This window comes from Culex pipiens, chromosome 1, assembly GCF_016801865.2.
Source record: "Culex pipiens pallens isolate TS chromosome 1, TS_CPP_V2, whole genome shotgun sequence".
NCBI lineage: Eukaryota > Metazoa > Arthropoda > Insecta > Diptera > Culicidae > Culex > Culex pipiens.
In genome coordinates, this window is record NC_068937.1 from 39,394,462 (window position 1) to 39,416,234 (window position 21,773).

The following is a 21,773-nucleotide window of genomic DNA, read 5'->3' on the forward strand; positions in this document are numbered from 1 at the left end:
TTTCATTTTTTGTCAAATAGCCCCAAATGCCTCTATATGATAAAAAGTTTAAATAGTCGTCATTTTTTTACATCGATTGCTTCTTAAAAAAATATTTATTATTAGCAATATTTTTTAACCTCCAGATAGAAAAAAAACTTTGAACAAAACATTGCTTCAAATTTGCAAAAATACGGGAAAAAACTAAAAAATACAATTTTTATCTTTAAAATTATCGTAGTTGTTAAGTTTGTAACATTTAAAATTAGAAATGTTATACGAATTGATTATATTCAATATATATTACACATAAAAAAAAGATAGTAATATTACACCTGGGAAGGGGTACATCTTTGATTTCAGAAAAAATATGTGTAATTTTACCACTTTTCTGGTGTAATGTCACTTTTACAGTCTAAGTTGAGGTAAAACAACATCATAAAAGAGTTAATATTGAACCTTCAAAATTTACACATTTTCTTTACTGTGTAGCTCATATTTCTTTGTGGCCATCCATATTTCTATGTGGACACACTCAGGGGAGGGCGGTTTGAAATCAATTTGCTTTTTGTTTTTGATGTATGAAATTTTGGAATAATTAAAAAATCTCTGGAGACTTTTGGAAAAATCTGTTTCATTGTTTATTTTTTACAAAAAGGGATATTTCCTGCCAACGCTTATTTTATCAATTCTTTTGCGTTCTTTTGAAATATTATTTTCTTGAAAAGAATAGCGTTTATTTTTTTTCAATTTCTTCAAATAAATTCGAAAGTGGCTATGAAAAAAATATAATAAAAGTTTTGATTAAAACAACAACAAATCGAGTAGGCTTCCTCACAGCAAACACTCTCGATACTCACCGTGAGTGTGAGGGCTGAGTAAATTTACTCATATTTGAGTAAAATGAGGGCGTGAGTAGGCCGTTTCCAACAATTTGTTAATTCCAAAATCAATGACCACATGACCAATCCTAAACCAAGTGTCTTTAACAATCGGTTGTACATTCGAGGTAGCGTAAATGTCTATAAATCGGAAGGTTATGTGTTGGTATTAATGTGGTATCAATATTTGTTTTTGCCTGTCTGGTATTTTTTTATTGCTTCAAAAGAAACCTGAGATTGTCAAAATCCAGCGGATGGGCAATTATTTTCATAATTTTAAGACCGGTCGAATCCGTTGTGGATTAACCTACCGCAGGATAAATCGGTGGCCACAGACGGGAGCAGCTTCTGCGGGTGGATGTTGGCAGTATACCAAAAGAAGATGGCCGTGTTGCTGTGGGTAATGGTCACTTCCTTTGACAGTTGTGCAACTGTGGCCACTCTCGGTCGCTGACAGTTCTACCTTGTCTAAGAACCAGGACACGCCAATGGAGCCTCAGCGGCCGCCGGTGGCCCTAGCCTAAAGCTTTCCAAAGCACTGGATCGGCCTTTTTTAGTTTTCAGTGAACCTCCAAGCCGGCGGCTACTGCAACTTCTTCGGCATGTCCCGATTCTGAACCAAAACACATTTGTAGAACTGTCGACGACCGGGAGTGGCCACTTACCTCAGCAACACGGCCATCCACTGCTGGTAAAGCTGTTAAAATCCACCCGCAGAGGCATCCCCCGTCTAAACATCCTCCGACCTATCCGTCGGTAGGACAGCTGGAAGCTGACAACAAACTTTGTGATTAAAAAAAATTAACTGGCTGAAAAAAAAACAGATAAAAATCAGGATTTGAACCACTGTGATTAAAAAGAACTTCTTATTGATAGCACTGCGCCTCTACCATCGGGACTACTTTTTCGCTGATGAATTAACAAGAAAATCACCGATGTGGAGTTTGACATCTCGAAATTTGTTTTTTAAAATAGCTCTCATTAACGCTCAAAGCCCTCTTTGTGAGTAAATGAGGAAGGCCCTCACACTCACCGAGAGTGATGAGTAATTTACTCGCAGGTAACTTAGTTTTTCCTCATAGTTGAGTAACTCGTGAGTGAGTTTCCGAACTCTGTTAAAACTATTTTCGATTTTTTTCTCCATTTTTTATATTTTACCATGTTTAGTATTAATTGAAAATTCAAAAAAAATATTTTTTATCTTTCAGAATTATTAGATTTGTTCCATATTCATCAATTTCAATGTTCTTTTTAAAAAAAAAACGTTAAGAAATAAGTATTTCCTTATTTTTTTTTGGTATTTGTATTCAATAAAAAGTAAATGCATATTTAATTTTACAGTTTTAAGAGGATTTTACTGAGTTGATAATCATTTTCAGTTTTAAAATGTTTTGGTTTTTTTCTGAAATTTCAATGAAAAGTAGGTACCGCATTTTTTTTTTCGCTTAATAATTTTTTTACATTAAAATGACTGCTTAAATTTCACAATATGACCGTTTTTTGTTGATATAAAAACTACAAAGAAATAACAGAGGACTCCATTTTTTTTCATTCTTTATTGTCGAGCTTAAGTATGAGCATGAGCATGAGCATGAGAGATCATTCTTTATTGTCGAGCTTAAGTATGACCCCTAAACTACTCTAAATGGAGCGTTCTTTTATTACGTATCGCAAAATATGGTATTTTTAGTCACATACAAACCTTCGAATAATCGAGTCTGGACTGTTATTCCGATTGTTAATATTTTCTGACCTGTTTTTTTTTCATTTAAGTAGACCAATACGTTCAATATTGGATTATCTGAAATCCTCGCCAAAATTTCACTTCGCATATTCTAATTTTGACATTTTTGGCAACATTTGAGTCTAAATATGACTCCAAATGCTCCAAAGTTATCTGATAATCCAAGTTATCTGGTAATCCAAGATGGCAGTATTTGGTTCTGTAACATCTGTAACACAGAAGTCAAATCCGAATGTCAAAATATGTCTCCATTTAAAAAAAATAATGAAAAAAAAATCTTGACTCGATCATCAGAAGTCCGAAAAGAAACCTTTTGAACAATCAAAATTTAAAACATCGAGTAAAGAAAGAATTCGGAGAAAACTTGAAAACCCCTTTTTTACTTCAACTTCTGTGAACAAATACAAAATACCCCCCAAGTTCTCACCCATCCAATACCGGTTGGAGGTGGTACCCTTCCACACAGCGATAGTAGTAGGTGGTGTCAAAGTGGCCACAAAAGATCGCTCACAATAATTGCACACTACAAATTGTATGATTGATGTTAATGGGCGCAACCCAGAGCTTTGCCCCTTCCTCCCTCCCTCCTTGACCGTTTAACCTCTGGGACTCCTGTACTGGTACTGTGCGGTACGTTAAAATGAGGGGGTAAATGCTGCAATGTTTGATCTAGTTGGGAAATCAAGTTCGAATTAAATGCACTTTTATTGAAATTTATGGATTTGGGAGTAAAAACGATTAAAATAAATATTAGTAGATTTAATTTACCGTGTAGATTTATTTTTTACAAAATCTAGTGCAACAATAGGTTTATCTAACTTACCAGCTGTAAAATACCAAACTGGTAGTAAACAGCGTACAAGTGTCCGATTTGTGTTGTAGTTTGTACACACGAATGGAAGGAACCCCCCCAACAAAGCGCGACCTGTCAAAACTGAGCAAAATGCTGGCTGCCGCGTGAGAGAGAATTATTTTAATTGCCGTGTCATTAATGCTAATGAGTCTCAACGCGGCCGATCGCGGAGACCTGCGGGCCAATCGGGGCAGGACACCTTGCGCAACTCCCCGACACTTAATACGAGTAGAGCACATATACGCGATCTCTTTCTTGTGGAAAATTGACACACTAATTCTAAATAGGTCAAGTTTTGGTGAGATTATCCCAAGTTTGATCGAAAATAATTCTACGTAAAATTGGATTAAAAACAGGGTTTTTTTTTGCATTCTTTTAACATTTTTAGCAACATTTAGAAATAAATGTTATAAATTTTTTGATTAAAAAAATATGTAGTTTGAAATATGAGTGTGTAATTGACAGCTAAGTTCAGCTGACTTCAGCTATTTACCCAATATCACAAGCCTGTGTGTACCATCTCAAACTCATAAACTTGACCATAATTGAATTTTACAAATCGTTAGAGAGTGTGTGGACGGCCTGCTGTGTCCCTAACCTCAACTCGTACTTGGCATGCAAACCGAACGAACGTCCCTTCCTGAAGCTCTTGCCGCTCCAGGGCAGGTCGGTCCGACCAAGCCTGGAAACTTGACTCAAATTGAGCCTGAAACCACTCCCTGGCTTCGTGATGTGCCAGATCATCACGTTGCTGGGCTGCAGGACCAGGGTTTACGGGGGTTTAACTGTGAAGTGGGGTGGCTTTGAGCTTAAATTTGTTGAGCAAAAAGTTACAGCTAAAAATATAGTTCTTTGAAAAATTCAAGGAGCAATCTAGATTTTTTTTTTTGCATTATTATAGTTTCTCATAGAAATGAATTTTTATGAAGAGCTAAAATTTGACTAGATGTTACAGCTAAATTTCGATTTCATGAAATGATGAACAATCTTTGCTAAACATATTTTTTCACGAGGTTTGCTATAAATTGTAACTTAAATGCATGTTTGTTTTGAGCTAAAATTTGATGTTTACAGAATTAGATATATAGCCAAAAATTGTTGAGCAAAAAGTTACAGCTAGAAATCAAATTTTGTCACAAACGAAAAATTTCAGAAGAAAATGCAAATTTTCTAGAACTTTATCTCAAATCTGACGAATGAATTTGAATGTTTAGCTATAATTTGACGTTTACGATCAGGAACAGCCAAAATTTTATTTTTATTGAAAAATGTTGGAGCAAATGAACAATTTTAGCTTAAAATTATTGTTTCTTGAACATCGCCAGAAATGTAAGAAAAAACTTTAAAAATGTGAGCCACAATTAATTTCAATACAGTTTTAGCTGAAAGTTAATAAATGTTTAAATAATAAAAATAACATTTTAGCTAAAATATTCAGCTTAAATTCCCACAACGTTACGGTACTCAACTCCGGTGACGGACGACGCCCGGACGGGTGTTGCATGAAATATAAATCTATTTAAATGCATCGATGAATTTATCATAATTGAATTTGACACCGCATACCGGTCCAGTCTCGGGGTCCGTGTTGCTGTTGGCTGTTGCCGTTTTGCTGTCTTACGGTCACTGTTGTGGGAACGGGATCGGAGGGAAATTGTTTGGAGTGAATTAGAGTGTTAATATTTATTTAAGATTTTATAGCTAAGAACTAAGATTCACAAATCAACCTAAAAATGAGAGCTAATAGCCAATTGCTAATGGCCAATAGCCAAAAGCCAATAGCCAATAGCCAATAGCCAATAGCCAATAGCCAAAAGCCAATAGCCAATAGCCAATAGCCAATAGCCAATAGCCAATAGCCAATAGCCAATAGCCAATAGCCAATAGCCAATAGCCAATAGCCAATAGCCAATAGCCAATAGCCAATAGCCAATAGCCAATAGCCAATAGCCAATAGCCAATGACCAATGACAAACTTTGAAAACTTCAAATCAACTCAGCTTAGTAGTACCACGATCACTTTGTCACATCACGACGAAGTCCAACTCACAAAACTAGTTCAGTCAACAGTCATTAAGCCCGCGCAACCATCATAAGTCGTCCACCTCTATATTTTTGAAAAATGAGCTCTACCCCACGATCCGTCTTCGTTTTAGGGTCAACCATCACGCTCAATTCCTAATCCACTGCATCACCCTGTCCTCGCTCGGCTGTTAAGCTCCGCCGAGAAATCAATTAAACGCTCAAATCTCATTAGGTTATTCATCACTCACGAGGCTCGTGAGCGCCTTAACCTGGGCTCACTATCGGTGGCCTCCAGGGTTGAGCTAAAGTAAAGTGACATTTTTTTTCTGCAAGATTGAGCGAGCGATGTCAAGTGGAAAAATGCAAGAAGGTTGCATAGAAACAAACGAGCATCGATGGTGATCAATTAAGAGTGAGAAAAAAGTTGCTTTGCCAGCAAACTAGTGCAACTTGTTGGGAACATATGTCTTGTGTCAAACTGAACCGAATGAAACAAGAAAGGTGCATGGATTTATGAACATGTGTCAATTTAACAAGGCTTGTAAGTTTTTTGAAGAGCAAAAGAGCAAAACAAAAATAAAACGAGCAAAAAGCAAATAGCAAAAAGCAAAGAGCAAAGAGCAAAGAGCAGAGAGCAAAGAGCAAAGAGCAAAGAGCAAAGTGCAAAGAGCAAAGAGCAAAGAGTAAAGAGCAAAGAGCAATGATCAAAAAGCAAGAGTAAAGAGTCAAGAGTCAAGAGTCAAGAGTCAAGAGTCAAGAGTCAAGAGTCAAGAGTCAAGAGTCAAGAGTCAAGAGTAAAGAGTCAAGAGTCAAGAGTCAAGAGTCAAGAGTCAAGAGTCAAGAGTCAAGAGTCAAGAGTCAAGAGTCAAGAGTCAAGAGTCAAGAGTCAAGAGTCAAGAGTCAAGAGTCAAGAGTCAAGAGTCAAGAGTCAAGAGTCAAGAGTCAAGAGTCAAGAGTCAAGAGTCAAGAGTCAAGAGTCAAGAGTCAAGAGTCAAGAGTCAAGAGTCAAGAGTCAAGAGTCAAGAGTCAAGAGTCAAGAGTCAAGAGTCAAGAGTCAAGAGTCAAGAGTCAAGAGTCAAGAGTCAAGAGTCAAGAGTCAAGAGTCAAGAGTCAAGAGTCAAGAGTCAAGAGTCAAGAGTCAAGAGTCAAGAGTCAAGAGTCAAGAGTCAAGAGTCAAGAGTCAAGAGTCAAGAGTCAAGAGTCAAGAGTCAAGAGTCAAGAGTCAAGAGTCAAGACTCAAGAGTCAAGAGTCAAGATTTCAAAATTTAGTGAAAAGAGCTAATAGCAAAAATCTTGTAGCAAAAGTCAAGAGTTATGACTTCTTAGCAAAGAACTGAGAGCAAAGAGTCAAGAACCAAGAGCCAAAAGTTAAGATCCCAAACAAACCAGTGTCATTAGCAACCCCTAGCTAACCTTGCGCAATCCTGCCTCACTCCGTCGTCGTCGTCGTCCGCATTCCGAAAAGTGCGCAAAAGACATCACAATCAGCACCAACTGCCACTACCAGATGAGGAACTTGTAGCGATGGAACTTGTAAAACGTTTAGAGAGCCGTAGCCGCACGTTCAAGCGCGAGAAAGCCCTTTTTTGGACGTCGAGCCATGGGTTGTTGTGTTTTTCCTTAGATGTCAACCTCGCTGCGGCGGCAACTGTGGTCGGTCACTCTGGGGAAGAGGTGGCCACGCCGTGGCACGATTTAACCCTTAAGTGACTCTAGAAATTTGGTTTTATTTAAATAATTGTTTAACGGCTTAAAGATAAAAAAAAATTAAAGTGAGCCAGAAGAGCTCTTAATTACTCACTAATGACCAGTGTTGCAAAACGAGCGAGCACTAAGCTGCTCTCTCTAGTTCAAGACATTGCTGTGTTGATCATGCTCTCATGCTGCTGGTGTTGAGAGCATGTTTCGTTTATTTTTATTTATCTTTTGCTCTTTTAGTGAATGCTCACAAGCTCAATTTGCTCTTAAGCTCTTTTTGCTTTATTGCTCTTTTGTTTTTGATTTGCTAATCTGCTCTTCTACATAATTTTTGTTTTGCTCTTATGTGCTCTTGTACTATTTTGCAAGTGCTCCTCATGAGCAACCCAGCTCTTTCGCATCCCTGGCAATAACCCGCTCAAAAATTGGCACCCAAGGGTTAACCCACCACCGATTGTATGGGAATTGAGCCCCAACTACGTGCAACTTTCCGACGAAAGGAGTCGCGAGGAGGAGAAAAAAAAAACCGTCAACCAATTCAATATTGCAATAAATCGTGATGGGACGGCCAAATTTGGAAGTCGAATTAATATCAATAAATTTCTGCCTTATTTGCAATGGTGGCCGATGTCGTTACCTGCCCAGATCTTGACTTACATCTTGACTGATGGCCGTCGTCTCTTCCCGCGGCCAAGTTCTGCGTTTTCGTGGACAATTCGTTTGAGATGCTTGTGTTAAGGTTCGGAGCAAAAGGGTACTTTTTTGGTTAAATTGTTCGCAACAAAAAACCTTGACAGCCTTCAGAAGCAATCATTGTTTGCAAAGTGGGCTCAACCTTCCTGTTGCTCTTCCCGAAAAAAAGAGCAGCTCCTCGCGCATGAGAAAATTTCACCTCGCCGGGGAAAAATTCTTTCAATTCAAACCAGTTTCCATTTTGGGCCCGCTGCTTTGCCTTGTAAAGTTCTTCGATGCGATCTTCTTCGACGTTGTTGTCGTGAGGAGCTCAATCTTGATCTTGGCTTGTTTGTTCCGATTTCCTCACAAAAGATGGAGCTGGAGGTGCGTCGAGCAATCTGCGGATCGGTTCTACTAGGCTCTCGCAGTCAAGTTGGCTGCGAGACCTTGGAATCTTCAGACTGTAAGGGAGATTTGGGTACCTTATTTTGCTCTCTTTTCGTTCAAAAGTTCCTACTCGAGCAAAGAGCAAATAGCGAAGAGCAAAAAAACAAATAGCAAAGAGCTATGAGCAAAGAGCTATGAGCAAAGAACTATGAGCAAAGATCAAAAAGCGAAAAGCAAAGAGCAAATGGCAAAAAGCAAAAAGCAAAGAGCAAAGAGCAAAGAGTAAAGAGCAAAGAGCAAAGAGCAAAGAGCAAAGAGCAAAGAGCAAAGAGCAAAGAGCAAAGAGCAAAGAGCAAAGAGCAAAGAGCAAAGAGCAAAGAGCAAAGAGCAAAGAGCAAAGAGCAAAGAGCAAAGAGCAAAGAGCAAAGAGCAAAGAGCAAAGAGCAAAGAGCAAAAAGCAAAAAGCAAAGAGCAAAGAGCAAAGAGCAAAGAGCAAAGAGCAAAGAGCAAAGAGCAAAGAGCAAAGAGTAAAAAGCAAAGAGCAAAGAGCAAAGAGCAGAGAGCAAAGAGCAAAGAGCAAAGAGCAAAGAGCAAAGAGCAAAGAGCAAAGAGCAAAGAGCAAATAGCAAACAGTCAAGAGTCAAGAGTCAAGAGTCAAGAGTCAAGAGTCAAGAGTCAAGAGTCAAGAGTCAAGAGTCAAGAGTCAAGAGTCAAGAGTCAAGAGTCAAGAGTCAAGAGTCAAGAGTCAAGAGTCAAGAGTCAAGAGTCAAGAGTCAAGAGTCAAGAGTCAAGAGTCAAGAGTCAAGAGTCAAGAGTCAAGAGTCAAGAGTCAAGAGTCAAGAGTCAAGAGTCAAGAGTCAAGAGTCAAGAGTCAAGAGTCAAGAGTCAAGAGTCAAGAGTCAAGAGTCAAGAGTCAAGAGACAAGAGTCAAAATCTGCTCAACCGAGCCAAATCTCCCCTATACCGTCCTGAACCACGGTAGACCGCGTGCTGTGCGTTGCGCGAGTTTTGCTGCTCGTGACGACAAATTGCTGATATCTTCGTTGAATGCCGGTCGACCTTCTCATGGAGCACAGATCTCAGCGACAAAACCGAGCTCCGAACACACGAGAATTGTAATTTTATCACGTGCAATTACCACGAAATCAATCACCATAAATGGTCCTCGCGCACATTTCCCGCGGGGCCAACTTGTCCTCGCCCGGCTCCTCCGCCAAGGATGGCCACCACCGCGGTCCCAATTTGGGCAAGCTGCCAAACCAATAAATAAGCAATTAATTCCTGGCATTTTTCTGATTTTCTCTTGTTTTTTCTCCTTTACAGTGTGCAACTGCAACGGCCATGCGCGCAAGTGTCGCTTCAATCTGGAACTGTACAAGCTGTCCGGGCGGGTTTCCGGCGGGGTTTGCATCGAGTGCCGGCACGACACGACCGGCCGGCACTGCCACTACTGCCGCGAGGGCTTCTACAAGGATCCGGCGAAGCAGATCACGCACAAGAAGGCGTGCAAACGTAAGTTTTTGCGGGGAGTTTTCTTTTGAGTGTTTCATAATTTTTATCTCCATGGGGTGACGAGCTAGCGCTTTGATCTCGTCAAAAATGTTATAGGGAACGTCATTCTGAAAAACTTTGAAATTTTTTAACTACAATATTTCATCATTGAATAAATAAACAAAATACACTGAAATAAAAAAAAAATAAAAAAATCTCTGTGCTAGGAGTTTAGCCTTCTTTATTTAGCAATTCAAAAACATAAACTACTTGATAAAAAATGAGGCACAATTCTTAGAATAGAGGAATTCTACCTATTTTTTTTAATTTCGGTGTACACTCCTCAAATATTTCGGTAAAATCTTGTTGCTTCTTTTTCATCTACTAGATTTAATTGTTCATCTTTGAGACCTTGTAGACATGTGCAGAGTTTGTTTTTTAAATGAACTTTGGTTAATTGTATTCAAAGTTATACGCAAAAAAAAAAAATGATGCCTCTGTTCTCTCTAATGCTAACTAGACAGGAATCCTAGCAAGCTTAGTACAGGAGAGCACAGAGGCATCGAATCGAAATCGAAAAGTCCTCCGAGATATTTTCAGTAAATGTACTCTCACATGTGTACCTTCAGATGATTTCATAAGCGAAAAACCTTAATTGATAAATCCAACAAATCTTTTTTTTTAAATCACCCTTGCCTAAATAATGAAAATGTCTCTACAAAATTTTCGTTTGAAGACTTATTCAGCAAAGTTCTTTAATGAAGTTCCCCTTAACTTTTTTGTCAAATCATGAGATGCTCCTGTCAACTCCGATAATTTTTTGGGTTGGTTTTCAACAGGTCGTAAGTGCCCCCGTGACCTCCAACACTAATATTCGTTTTTTTTTCAAATTGAAAAAAAAAATAATTTTTTGTTTACGGCATTTGAAGGACGTGCAGATGAACATTCTTAAGCATTTTTGAAATTGGTTTTTCTGATGTAGATCAAACACCGATGCACAAACTGCTTTGTTCATCAATGGCTCTTACGTCCTTTTGAGAACTTATTCTGGAGACGTCAAAACTCTAAATTCAAACCTGTGCCCTCTGTAAATTTTGCCACGATAGATTTCAGTTCACGACCAGTGTGGAATGGAAGAAAGGTCGAAAGACAAAACGACAAATGGACAAAAGATGGAATGATAAAAGGTCGAAAGACAGAAGGTCGAATAAACATACATTGAAACTGGACACAAGGTCGAATAAACATAAAAAATAACAAAAAAAAAAACATAGACATCACAAAATCGAAAAAAATAAAAAGACTTACTTCAAAATAATTAAATATTATTTCAAAAAAAAAGTTTTCATTTGACTAAAAATGTAGTTTGAGAAAAAGTCTAAACTAAAACTAGTTTTGAAGGATTTCATATTCTCCCAGAGAACAAAAATCTTGTTTCTGAAAAAAATGCGAGCTTTTTCCTGCTTACAAAAGAATTTTTAAAGAAAAAGGTGCAGGTGGTTATGTTACACATGACCAGTATGACAAAGAACTTAGCAGAAAAGCTTTTAAAATTAAGCAATTTTGTTGAGTTATGCGTCAGATAAAATCAAAACATTATTGGATTTATATTTTCGTTTAATTTCTCTTTAAGCTCCGTATTAAAAAACCATGATATCTCTATAATTCGATGTTTGTCCCCCAATCGGAACAATCGTGAGGTAGCGGCCTCTCCAGATTGTTGCCACCTTTTTCGAAATGGCCAGTATTGTAAACCATGAGTTGTGATACCCATATTGCCAAAACTCGTTGGTTCAATAGATGTCTTCCCGGGAAAACTTTCCTTTAGGGCACCGGCCACTGCAGCTTTTGGTTAACTTTTTCTAAATTGCCATTTTCATTACCAATATCAAAAACCATGAAATTTGATACCAATATTGCCCAAAACCGTATGGTTCGGTAAATGTCCTCCCGGGAGAACACGCCTGAGGGCACCGGCCACTCCAGGTTGTAGCCAATACTGTCAAATTGGCCATTTTCATCACCAGTATCAAAATCCAAGAAGTTTGATACCCATGTTGTCCAGTCTCGTATGGCCTTCCATCGGAACACCCCTAAGGAATCTGGCCACTCCGGGTCTTGTGGCAAGAATATTCCGGTGGCTCTCAATTATTCTGGCTGGCCTGCCTCCGCTTGGTCTGCTCCTAGCTCCGGGCTAGCTGCTTTTCGGCCAACTGATTCTGGTCCTCCAGGCCATCTGCTTCCAGGTCCAGGTTGTTGTTTACTCCTCGGCGTCCAACGATAGAATGATTTCCCAGGGTTGACCGAGCGGGGTTATATTGGCTTAGAATGGTGACGGATGCCCCGCCCCTTTCCGCCGGTTATCCCATTCCTACGTCATTCGCTTTTTGATGCACTGGTGGGGATAAGAAGTCGTAAAGGCAGCATTTTTGCCAACGATTTTCATTCCATCGTCATCGTTCGAACCGACAACATCATAGCAGCAGCAGCAGCAGCGGAAAAAAAACAACGACTGGAGGAAATCAAGAGCGAGCTCCGAGAAGAAGAAACACGCCAGCGTGTGCGAGAAATTGCTGCCAAAACGACGTCGAAGGAGAAAAACAAGGCCTACTTGGATGGACGCTCGAGAAGATGGCCACAAGAATCAACTTCTGCTGCAATTTAACAAAATGGCGCTTTTCAGCGCCAACGAAAAATTCACGAAAGAGTTATTGTTTCAAATGATTTATGCACTGCTTGTTGTGCATTTTTAAAGCTTTTGACGCTTGGCGTTTAATTTTATTTAAATACTTCCCCCAAAATTTTCATTAAAAAAAAATGAACGAATATTAACAATTTTCGCTTGCAAGTGTCAATGGTCAATCGATCGCAGTTGGCCTTGAACAAGCAAGCGCGTGCTTTGACCCACGCAAAAAATCTTTCTGCTCTCTGATTGGCTGTTTTGTTTTGCCGTGGAGTCGTGAAGGCAGCATTTTTGCCAATGATTTTCATTCCATCGTCATCGTTCGAACCGACAACATCGTAGCAGCAGCAGCAGCAGCGGAAAAAAATCAACGACTGGAGGAAAGCAAGAGCGAGCTCCGAGAAGAAGAAACACGCCAGCGTGTGCGTGAGATTGCTGCCAAAACGACGTCGAAGGAGAAAAACAAGGCCTACTTGGATGGACGCTCGAGAAGATTGCCACAAGAATCAACTTCTGCTGCAATTTAACAAAATGGCGCTTTTCAGCGCCAACGAAAAATTCACGAAAGAGTTATTGTTTCAAATGATTTATGCACTGCTTGTTGTGCATTTTTAAAGCTTTTGACGCTTAGCGTTTAATTTTATTTAAATACTTCCCCCAAAATTTTCATTTTAAAAAAAAACATACGAATATTAACAATTTTCGCTTGCAAGTGTCAAACGTCAAACGATCGCAGTTGGCCTTGAACAAGCAAGCGCGTGCTTTGACCCACGCAAAAAATCTTTCCGCTCTCTGATTGGCTGTTTTGTTTTGCCGTGGAGTCGTGAAGGCAGCATTTTTGCCAACGATTTTCATTCCATCGTCATCGTTCGAACCGACAACATCGTAGCAGCAGCAGCAGCAGCGGAAAGAAATCAACGACTGGAGGAAATCAAGAGCGAGCTCCGAGAAGAAGAAACACGCCAGCGTGTGCGTGAGATTGCTGCCAAAACAACGTCGAAGGAGAAAAACAAGGCCTACTTGGATGGAAGCTCGAGGAGATGGCCACAAGAATCAACTTTTGCTGCAATTTAACAAAATGGCGCTTTTCAGCGCCAACGAAAAATTCACGAAAGAGTTATTGTTTCAAATGATTCATGCACTGCTTTTTGTGCATTTTTAAAGCTTTTGACGCTTGGCATTTAATTTTATTTAAATACTTCCCCATAAATTTTCATTTTAAAAAAAATGAACGAATATTAACAATTTTCGCTTGCAAGTGTCAAACGTCAAACGATCGCAGTTGGCCTTGAACAAGCAAGCGCGTGCTTTGACCCACGCAAAAAATCTTTCTGCTCTCTGATTGGCTGTTTTGTTTTGCCGTGGAGTCGTGAAGGCAGCATTTTTGCCAACGATTTTCATTCCATCGTCAACGATCGCAGTTGAGCTTTGAACAATTGCTCAAAATCATATGGTTCGGTAAATGTCCTCCCGGGAGAACTTCCCTGAGGGCACCGGCCACTCCAGGTTGTGGCCAATACTGTCAAAATGGCCATTTTCATTACCAGTATTGAAAACCAAGAAGTTTGATACCCATATTGCCCAAAATCGTATGGTTCTGTTAATGTCCTCCCGGGAGAACCTTCCTGAGGGCACCGGCCACTCCAGGTTCTGGCCTACACTGTCAAAATGGCCATTATCATTTCCAGTATTAAAACCCATGAATTTTGATACCCATATTGCCAAAAATCGTATGGTTCGGTAAATGTCCTCCCGAGTAAACCTCCCTGAGGGCACCGGCCACTCCAGGTTGTGGCCAATACTGTCAAAATGGTCATTTTCATTACCAGTATTGAAAAACATGAATTTTGATACCAATATTGCCCATAATCGTATGGTTCGGTAAATGTCCTTCCGGGAGAACCTCCCTGAGGGCACCGGCCACTCCAGGTTGTGGCCAATACTGTCAAAATGGCCATTTTCATTACCAGTATTGAAAATCAAGAAGTTTGATACCCATATTGCCCAAAATCGTATGGTTCGGTAAATGTCCTCCCGGGAGAACTTCCCTGAGGGCACCGGCCACTCCAGGTTGTGGCCAATACTGTCAAAATGGCCATTTTCATTACCAGTATTGAAAACCAAGAAGTTTGATACCCATATTGCCCAAAATCGTATGGTTCTGTTAATGTCCTCCCGGGAGAACCTCCCTGAGGGCACCGGCCACTCCAGGTTGTGGCCAATACTGTCAAAATGGCCATTTTCATTACCAGTATTGAAAATCAAGAAGTTTGATACCCATATTGCCCAAAATCGTATGGTTCGGTAAATGTCCTCCCGGGAGAACTTCCCTGAGGGCACCGGCCACTCCAGGTTGTGGCCAATACTGTCAAAATGGCCATTTTCATTACCAGTATTGAAAACCAAGAAGTTTGATACCCATATTGCCCAAAATCGTATGGTTCTGTTAATGTCCTCCCGGGAGAACCTCCCTGAGGGCACCGGCCACTCCAGGTTGTGGCCAATACTGTCAAAATGGCCATTTTCATTACCAGTATTGAAAATCAAGAAGTTTGATACCCATATTGTCCAGTCTCGTATGGCCTTCCATCGGAACACCCCTGAGGGTTCTGGCCACTCCGGGTCTTGTGGCCAGAATATTCCGGCTGGCCTGTCTCCGCTTGGACTGCTCCTTGCTCCAGGCCAGCTGCTTTTCGGCCAATTGCTTCTGGGCCTCCAGGCCATCTGCTTCCAGGTCCAGGTTGTTGTTCACTCCTCGGCGTCCAGCGATAGAATGATTTCCTTGGGCTGATCGAGCGGGGTTTATATGGCTCGAAATGGTGACGCAACAGTGCCTTGTTGCGTCGCAGGCCTCTTCCCCAGTACCAAGCATGCAACATTTTCGTAACGCGCGACATTTTTCGTTTTTCTGGATTGACACCTCACCAGAATAGAGCCCTTAGGACAAAGTTCTTTGTCAAAAAGCATTTTTATGAGCTTTTCTTTGTTGTCAGAATAATGCATTTTTTGTAAGTTTCTCGATCAATTTTTGAATAAGCAGTTCTTAAAAAGATATTTAGGAAAAAGTGTATTTAATATTCTTTTAAAATTCTTTGTTCTTGTTTCAAAAATATTTTTGTAGGTTTTTTCATTCCATTGAAGTGATATTTTCATGAGTAATTTTTTCTTCAATTGCAAACATTGCAAAGTTTTATGAAAAAAAATCTAAACTCAAACATAATTCAAGGGAATGTTAGTTCTATCAAAGAATTTTTTTTACATATTATATCAATATTAATATTTATGTCACTATTTTCATTCATTCAAACGTTTGCAGCTCTTAAAAAAAATGTTTTATGAGAATGATAAATTCGAACATAATTCATATAATTTTATATTCTTTCAATATGACTTATTCATATTTCTGTAATGTTTCTGTGAGTTTTGGCCATATAAAATCACTTGTTTTTATGTTTATTCAACATTCTTCGAATTTTTAATTTTTTTTAAATTTTAATTGCCGGTTCGTCCATACAGTTCTCCATACAAATTTGGCAGCTGTTCATACAAAAATGGCATCCCGAGCAGATGGAAATAACTTGGGAATAACATTTTTTGATATTGGAAAATACTAGGCCAATACAATTGTATATTATTTATAACAAGATTTGTTATTCGCTATTATGATTTTTTTTTGTTATTGGATTGTTATTGAAATAAGGGTTTGTTCAAATATTACGTCCAGAGATTTTCGGGATTTTAGACTTTTGAGATTTTTTATACTAAATATTTGTTTTTTTAAGAGGTAAAAAAATCACATAAAAATAAATCTTTGGCAAGTTTAGTACTACCTAAGTTTTTCACTGAAAAATGTTTCATTAAAAAATAGTCCGTGCTAAGCCAGGGTAGCATTTTTATCCCTTAAAACATATTCAAAAATAAAATAAAAATCTAAATTAGTGTTTATGAGTAATTCACTTTTCAGTGACAAAAAGTTTATCAAAAACTCAGCAAACAAAAATAAACGCTTGCCTATTTTTTACAAAGTCCTCACTAATACTTACAACTTTGCCGAAGACACCAAATCAATCAAATAATTTCCTCGCGAGATACAGATTTTTGAATATTTACACATGCAATTCTGTATAGACAGCTGTCAAATTTGTATGGAAAACTGTATGGACGAACCGTTTTGTCTTCTTTGGTCACAGGGAAGGTACCCACAAAATTTATTTAAAAATTATTTTGAGAATATCGATCAGATGTTTGACGTAATTAGAATTTGTTTTGACCAGGAGTAATTCTCGCTGAAAGTGGACCACTATTTACACAAGGTGCTCAAAAATCAAATGCAATGTACTTTTCCAATAGCCCCCACCAAGTTATGAAAGAAACCATGTTTGGTTGCTTAAATTTGTCCTCACCTCGGCGCCACGAAGCTAAAACATTTTTTCAAATTGGTAATTTTGTGCCTTAGGCGCGTCTACAAAATTGCTAATAACTTTTCAAAACTTCAACGAACCCTTGATGTTTAGGGGTGTTTTGGAAAGGAAATGAGCAGAGCTTTCGAATGCACTTGTCAGAAAAATACCGTTCCATACATTTTTTAGCCACAAAACACCAATGTATTTTTAAAAGTCATTTTTGAAGGCCGGCGCCCCGCATTATCGAAAAACTGACAAATCCATTCGAAAGCTGAGACGATTTCACATAAAGGACCAATAAATCTAAGGTGTATGTTCCTCCTATCTTTTTTAATCTAATTTTGATTCTGCGAGCACAGCGCTCCGTTCGCATTTCGGGCACCCAAAATGTTGCAATTTGCTTGCCCCATTTCAAGGTTTTGTCAAAAAATAAAGGTGCTCACTTTTTAAATGATAGTTTATTGTCCAAGGATCAAAATGCACTTTCGATAATTGACCAATATTTATGTTTTTGGGTTCTTCCAGGCAATTTAAGGTCAAAAAATTGTTTTTTTTACTTTTTTTTTTGAAAATGCTCACTTACAATTGGGTGGACTTTTTTTTCAGTAGAACTAATGAAGGAAATGTAGGAAATTTCACCACGAACATTTTTCTTTAAAAGAGCAATTCTCTGAGTTTTCGGTCATTCGATTTTTTTTGTATTTTTTAATCCGGCTGAAACTTTTTTGGTGCCTTCGGTATGCCCAAAGAAGCCATTTTGCATCATTAGTTTGTCCATATAATTTTCCATACAAATTTGGCAGCTGTCCATACAAAAATGATATGTGAAAATTCAAAAATCTGTATCTCTTGAAGGAATTTTTTGATCGAGTTGGTGTCTTCGACAAAGTTGTAGGTATGGATGTGGACTACACTGAAAAAAAATGATACACGGTAAAAAAAATTTTGGTGATTTTTTATTTAACTTTTTGTCACTAAAACGTGATTTGCAAAAAAACACTATTTTTATTTTTTTTTATTTTTTGATATGTTTTAGAGGACATAAAATGCCAACTTTTCAGAAATTTCCAGAATGGGCAAAAAATCTTTGACCGAGTTATGATTTTTTGAATCAATACTGATTTTTTCAAAAAATCGAAATATCGGTCGCAAAAATTTTTCAACTTCATTTTTCGATGTAAAATCGAATTTGCAATCAAAAAGTACTTTAGTGAATTTTTGATAAAGTGCACCGTTTTCAAGTTATAGCCATTCTTAGGTAACTTTTTTTGAAAATTGTCGCAGTTTTTCATTTTTTATAATTAGTGCCCATGTTTGCCCACCTCTGAAAAAAATATTTTTGAAAAGCTGAGAAAATTCTCTATATTTTGCTTTATTGAACTTTGTTGATGAGACCCATAGTTGCTGAGATATTGCTATGCAAAGGTTAAAAAACAGGAAAATTGATGTTTTCTAAGTCTCACCCAAACAACCCAACATTTTCTAATGTCGATATCTCAGCAACTATAGGTCCGATTTACAATGTTAAAACATGAAACATTCGTGAAATTTTCCGATCTTTTCGAAAAAAATATTTTCAAAAATTTAAAATCAAGACTAACATTTGAAATGGGCGTAATATTGAATGTTTGGCCCGTTTTAAATGCTAGTCTTGATTTTAAATTTTTGAAAATATTTTTTTCGAAAAGATCGGAAAATTTCACGAATGTTTCATGTTTTAACATTGTAAATCGGACCTATAGTTGCTGAGATATCGACATTAGAAAATGGTGGGTTGTTTGGGTGAGACTTAAAAAACATCAATTTTCCTGTTTTTTAGCCTTTGCATAGCAATATCTCAGCAACTATGGGTCGCATCAACAAAGTTCAATAAAGCAAAATATAGAGAATTTTCTCAGCTTTTCAAAAATATTTTTTTCAAAGGTGGGCAAACATGGGCACTAATTATAAAAAATGAAAAACTGCGACAATTTTCAAAAAAGTTACCTAAAAATGGCTATAACTTGAAAACGGTGCACTTTATCAAAAATTCACTGAAGTACTTTTTGATTGTAAATTCGATTTTACATCGAAAAATGAAGTTGAAAAATTTTTGCGACCGATATTTCGATTTTTTGAAAAAATCAGTATTGATTCAAAAAATCATAACTCGGTCAAAGATTTTTTGCCCATTCTGGAAATTTCTGAAAAGTTGGCATTTTATGTCCTCTAAAACATATCAAAAAATAAAAAAAAATAAAAATAGTGTTTTTTTGCAAATCACGTTTTAGTGACAAAAAGTTAAATAAAAAATCACCAAAATTTTTTTTACCGTGTATCATTTTTTTTCAGTGTAGTCCATATCCATACCTACAACTTTGTGGAAGACACCAACTCGATCAAAAAATTCCTTCAAAAGATACAGATTTTTGAATTTTCACATATCATTTTTGTATGGACAGCTGCCAAATTTGTATGGAAAATTATATGGACAAACTAATGATGCAAAATGGCTTCTTTGGGCATACCGAAGGCACCAAAAAAGTTTCAGCCGGATTAAAAAATACAAAAATTAAAATTAAAGAAAAAAGACCGATTCCGTAGAGAACTGCTCAAAAGAAAACGTATTTTCGATACTCCAGTGCCAAGATATTTTAGTTTTAGTGAGAATAAAAAGTGCAAATTTTACAAATTTCTCGGAATCAACAAGCACGGCCTATTATTTACATGCGGCATATGTTTTGGAGGCCAGAGTATGGTTTCTTATAGTTATTTTGGTCGCTGAATTCGGATCTGGAATCAAATTTCAGATTAACAGTGAACCGTGATATTTTACACTGTCATTTTTGATTTTCTAGCTCGGCAGAATTCTGCCGAAAACAGAACAACTGATTTTTTCGGCAGAAAAATGCCGAACTTCGGCATATTAACTGTCATTTTTCGCCGAGAATTCGGTAGAATGACTCCCATTTTGCCGAGATTCGGCATATATTTCTGCCGAGCGATAAGTTGTTCTGATTTCGGCAGAATTTTGCCGAAGTTCGGCATAAAAATCTAAGTGTGTAGTCACGCTCAAATATTATTTGCGTGTATTCCCCATAGCCACTTAGGGATCGGCAGCCGAAGCCGCTAACCACCGCGCCACGAGGCCTCTTAAAACAATCAGAAGTTGAAAAAACAATCTCCATAAAAAAATCCGTGAGTAAAATATCAATTAAAGATGAGCGAAAGATGAAATATGACCGAATTCACTAGCGATTAAAATTACAGCATATTACCGCAAATAACTTTTGGGCGTGGCTCCAAATTAAACTGTTAATCTGAAATTTGATTCCAGATCCGAATTCAGCGACCAAAATAACTATAAGAAACCATACTCTGGCCTCCAAAACATATGCCGCATGTAAATAATAGGCCGTGCTTGTTGATTCCGAGAAATTTGTAAAATTTGCACTTTTTTTTCTCACTAAAACTAAAATATCTTGGCACTGGAGTATCGAAATTACGTTTTCTTTTAAAGAAAAATGTTCGTGGTGAAATTTCCTACATTTCCTTCAATAGTTCTACTGAAAAAAAGTCCACCCAATTGTAAGTGAGCATTTTCAAAAAAAAAAGTAAAAAAAAACAATTTTTTGACCTTAAATTGCCTGGAAGAACCCAAAAACATAAATATTGGTCAATTATCGAAAGTGCATTTTGATCCTTGGACAATAAACTATCATTTAAAAAGTGAGCACCTTTATTTTTTGACAAAACCTTGAAATGGGGCAAGCAAATTGCAACATTTTGGGTGCCCGAAATGCGAACGGAGCGCTGTGCTCGCAGAATCAAAATTAGATTAAAAAAGATAGGAGGAACATACACCTTAGATTTATTGGTCCTTTATGTGAAATCGTCTCAGCTTTCGAATGGATTTGTCAGTTTTTCGATAAAGCGGGGCGCCGGCCTTCAAAAATGACTTTTAAAAATACATTGGTGTTTTGTGGCTAAAAAATGTATGGAACGGTATTTTTCTGACAAGTGCATTCGAAAGCTCTGCTCATTTCCTTTCCAAAACACCCCTAAACATCAAGGGTTCGTTGAAGTTTTGCAAAGTTATGAGCAATTTTGTGGACGCGTCTAAGTCACAAAAATACCAATTTAAAAAAATGTTTTAGCTTCGTGGCGCCTAGGTGAGGACAAATTTAACCCTCCAAACATGGTTTCATTCATAACTTGGTGGGGGCTATTGGAAAAGTACATTGCTTTTGATTTTTGAGCACCTTGTGTAAATAGTGGTCCACTTTCAGCGAGAATTACTCCCAGCACTTTCTGTCAACAATGATGCAAGAATTTTTTCATAAATATTTCATCAAACGCTAAAGAACGGAGCGTTTTGACGGATTTTTTAAAATCTTCATCGGTAAGTTTCCACATGCCATGTTGGAAAAAAGTTTGGCGAAAATAATCTCTTCTTTGCCTAATGTCATCTTAATTCTAGCATGTCGCTAAATTTGTGAGATGAAATGTTTCAAAAAAAAAAAATCCACCAAAATTGTAAGTTTAACAATACGGCTCGCGTTTTCAGCTCCATTGCGAGAAAACCCTACAGCTTTCATCAAATTCCAATTAACCTCTAATTAAAAAGCACCCCCAACAAGACACTCCAGCCGCAGACACGTTCCAGACGACCTGCTCGACCTCCTCCCTCGCGTGACTGCATTTCCCCCCTCCCTCACACATCCGACCTTTGCAAGCCGGCAGACATTTCGTCTGGCAAGTCTCTCCTAGTAGTCAGAATTGACACATCGACGCAGTCGTGCTATCTTGTCACACGTCGTTTTTTGACATTTCGAGAAAAAATCGCGTTTGAATGTTTGACCTTGAATAAACAAAAACAAGAGCACGCAATGTAAACAATAACAAACACGTTTTGTTTGGTTGACCATTCTGTGCATTGTCCCAAAGTTTGGTTGAATTTGGTTGCCGGAGTTCT

At 38.0% G+C, this 21,773-nt stretch overlaps 1 protein-coding gene across 1 annotated transcript in view; it reads left to right on the plus strand.

The window, feature by feature from the left end:
- Nucleotides 1-21,773, plus strand: part of LOC120416387 (netrin-B-like) — a 154,618-nt gene that overhangs the window by 102,955 nt on the left and 29,890 nt on the right. Inside the window, exon 3 of the mRNA XM_039578166.2 lies at nucleotides 9,566-9,754. Coding sequence (XP_039434100.1) covers nucleotides 9,566-9,754 — 189 coding nt within the window. The remainder of the gene's footprint in view (nucleotides 1-9,565; nucleotides 9,755-21,773) is intronic.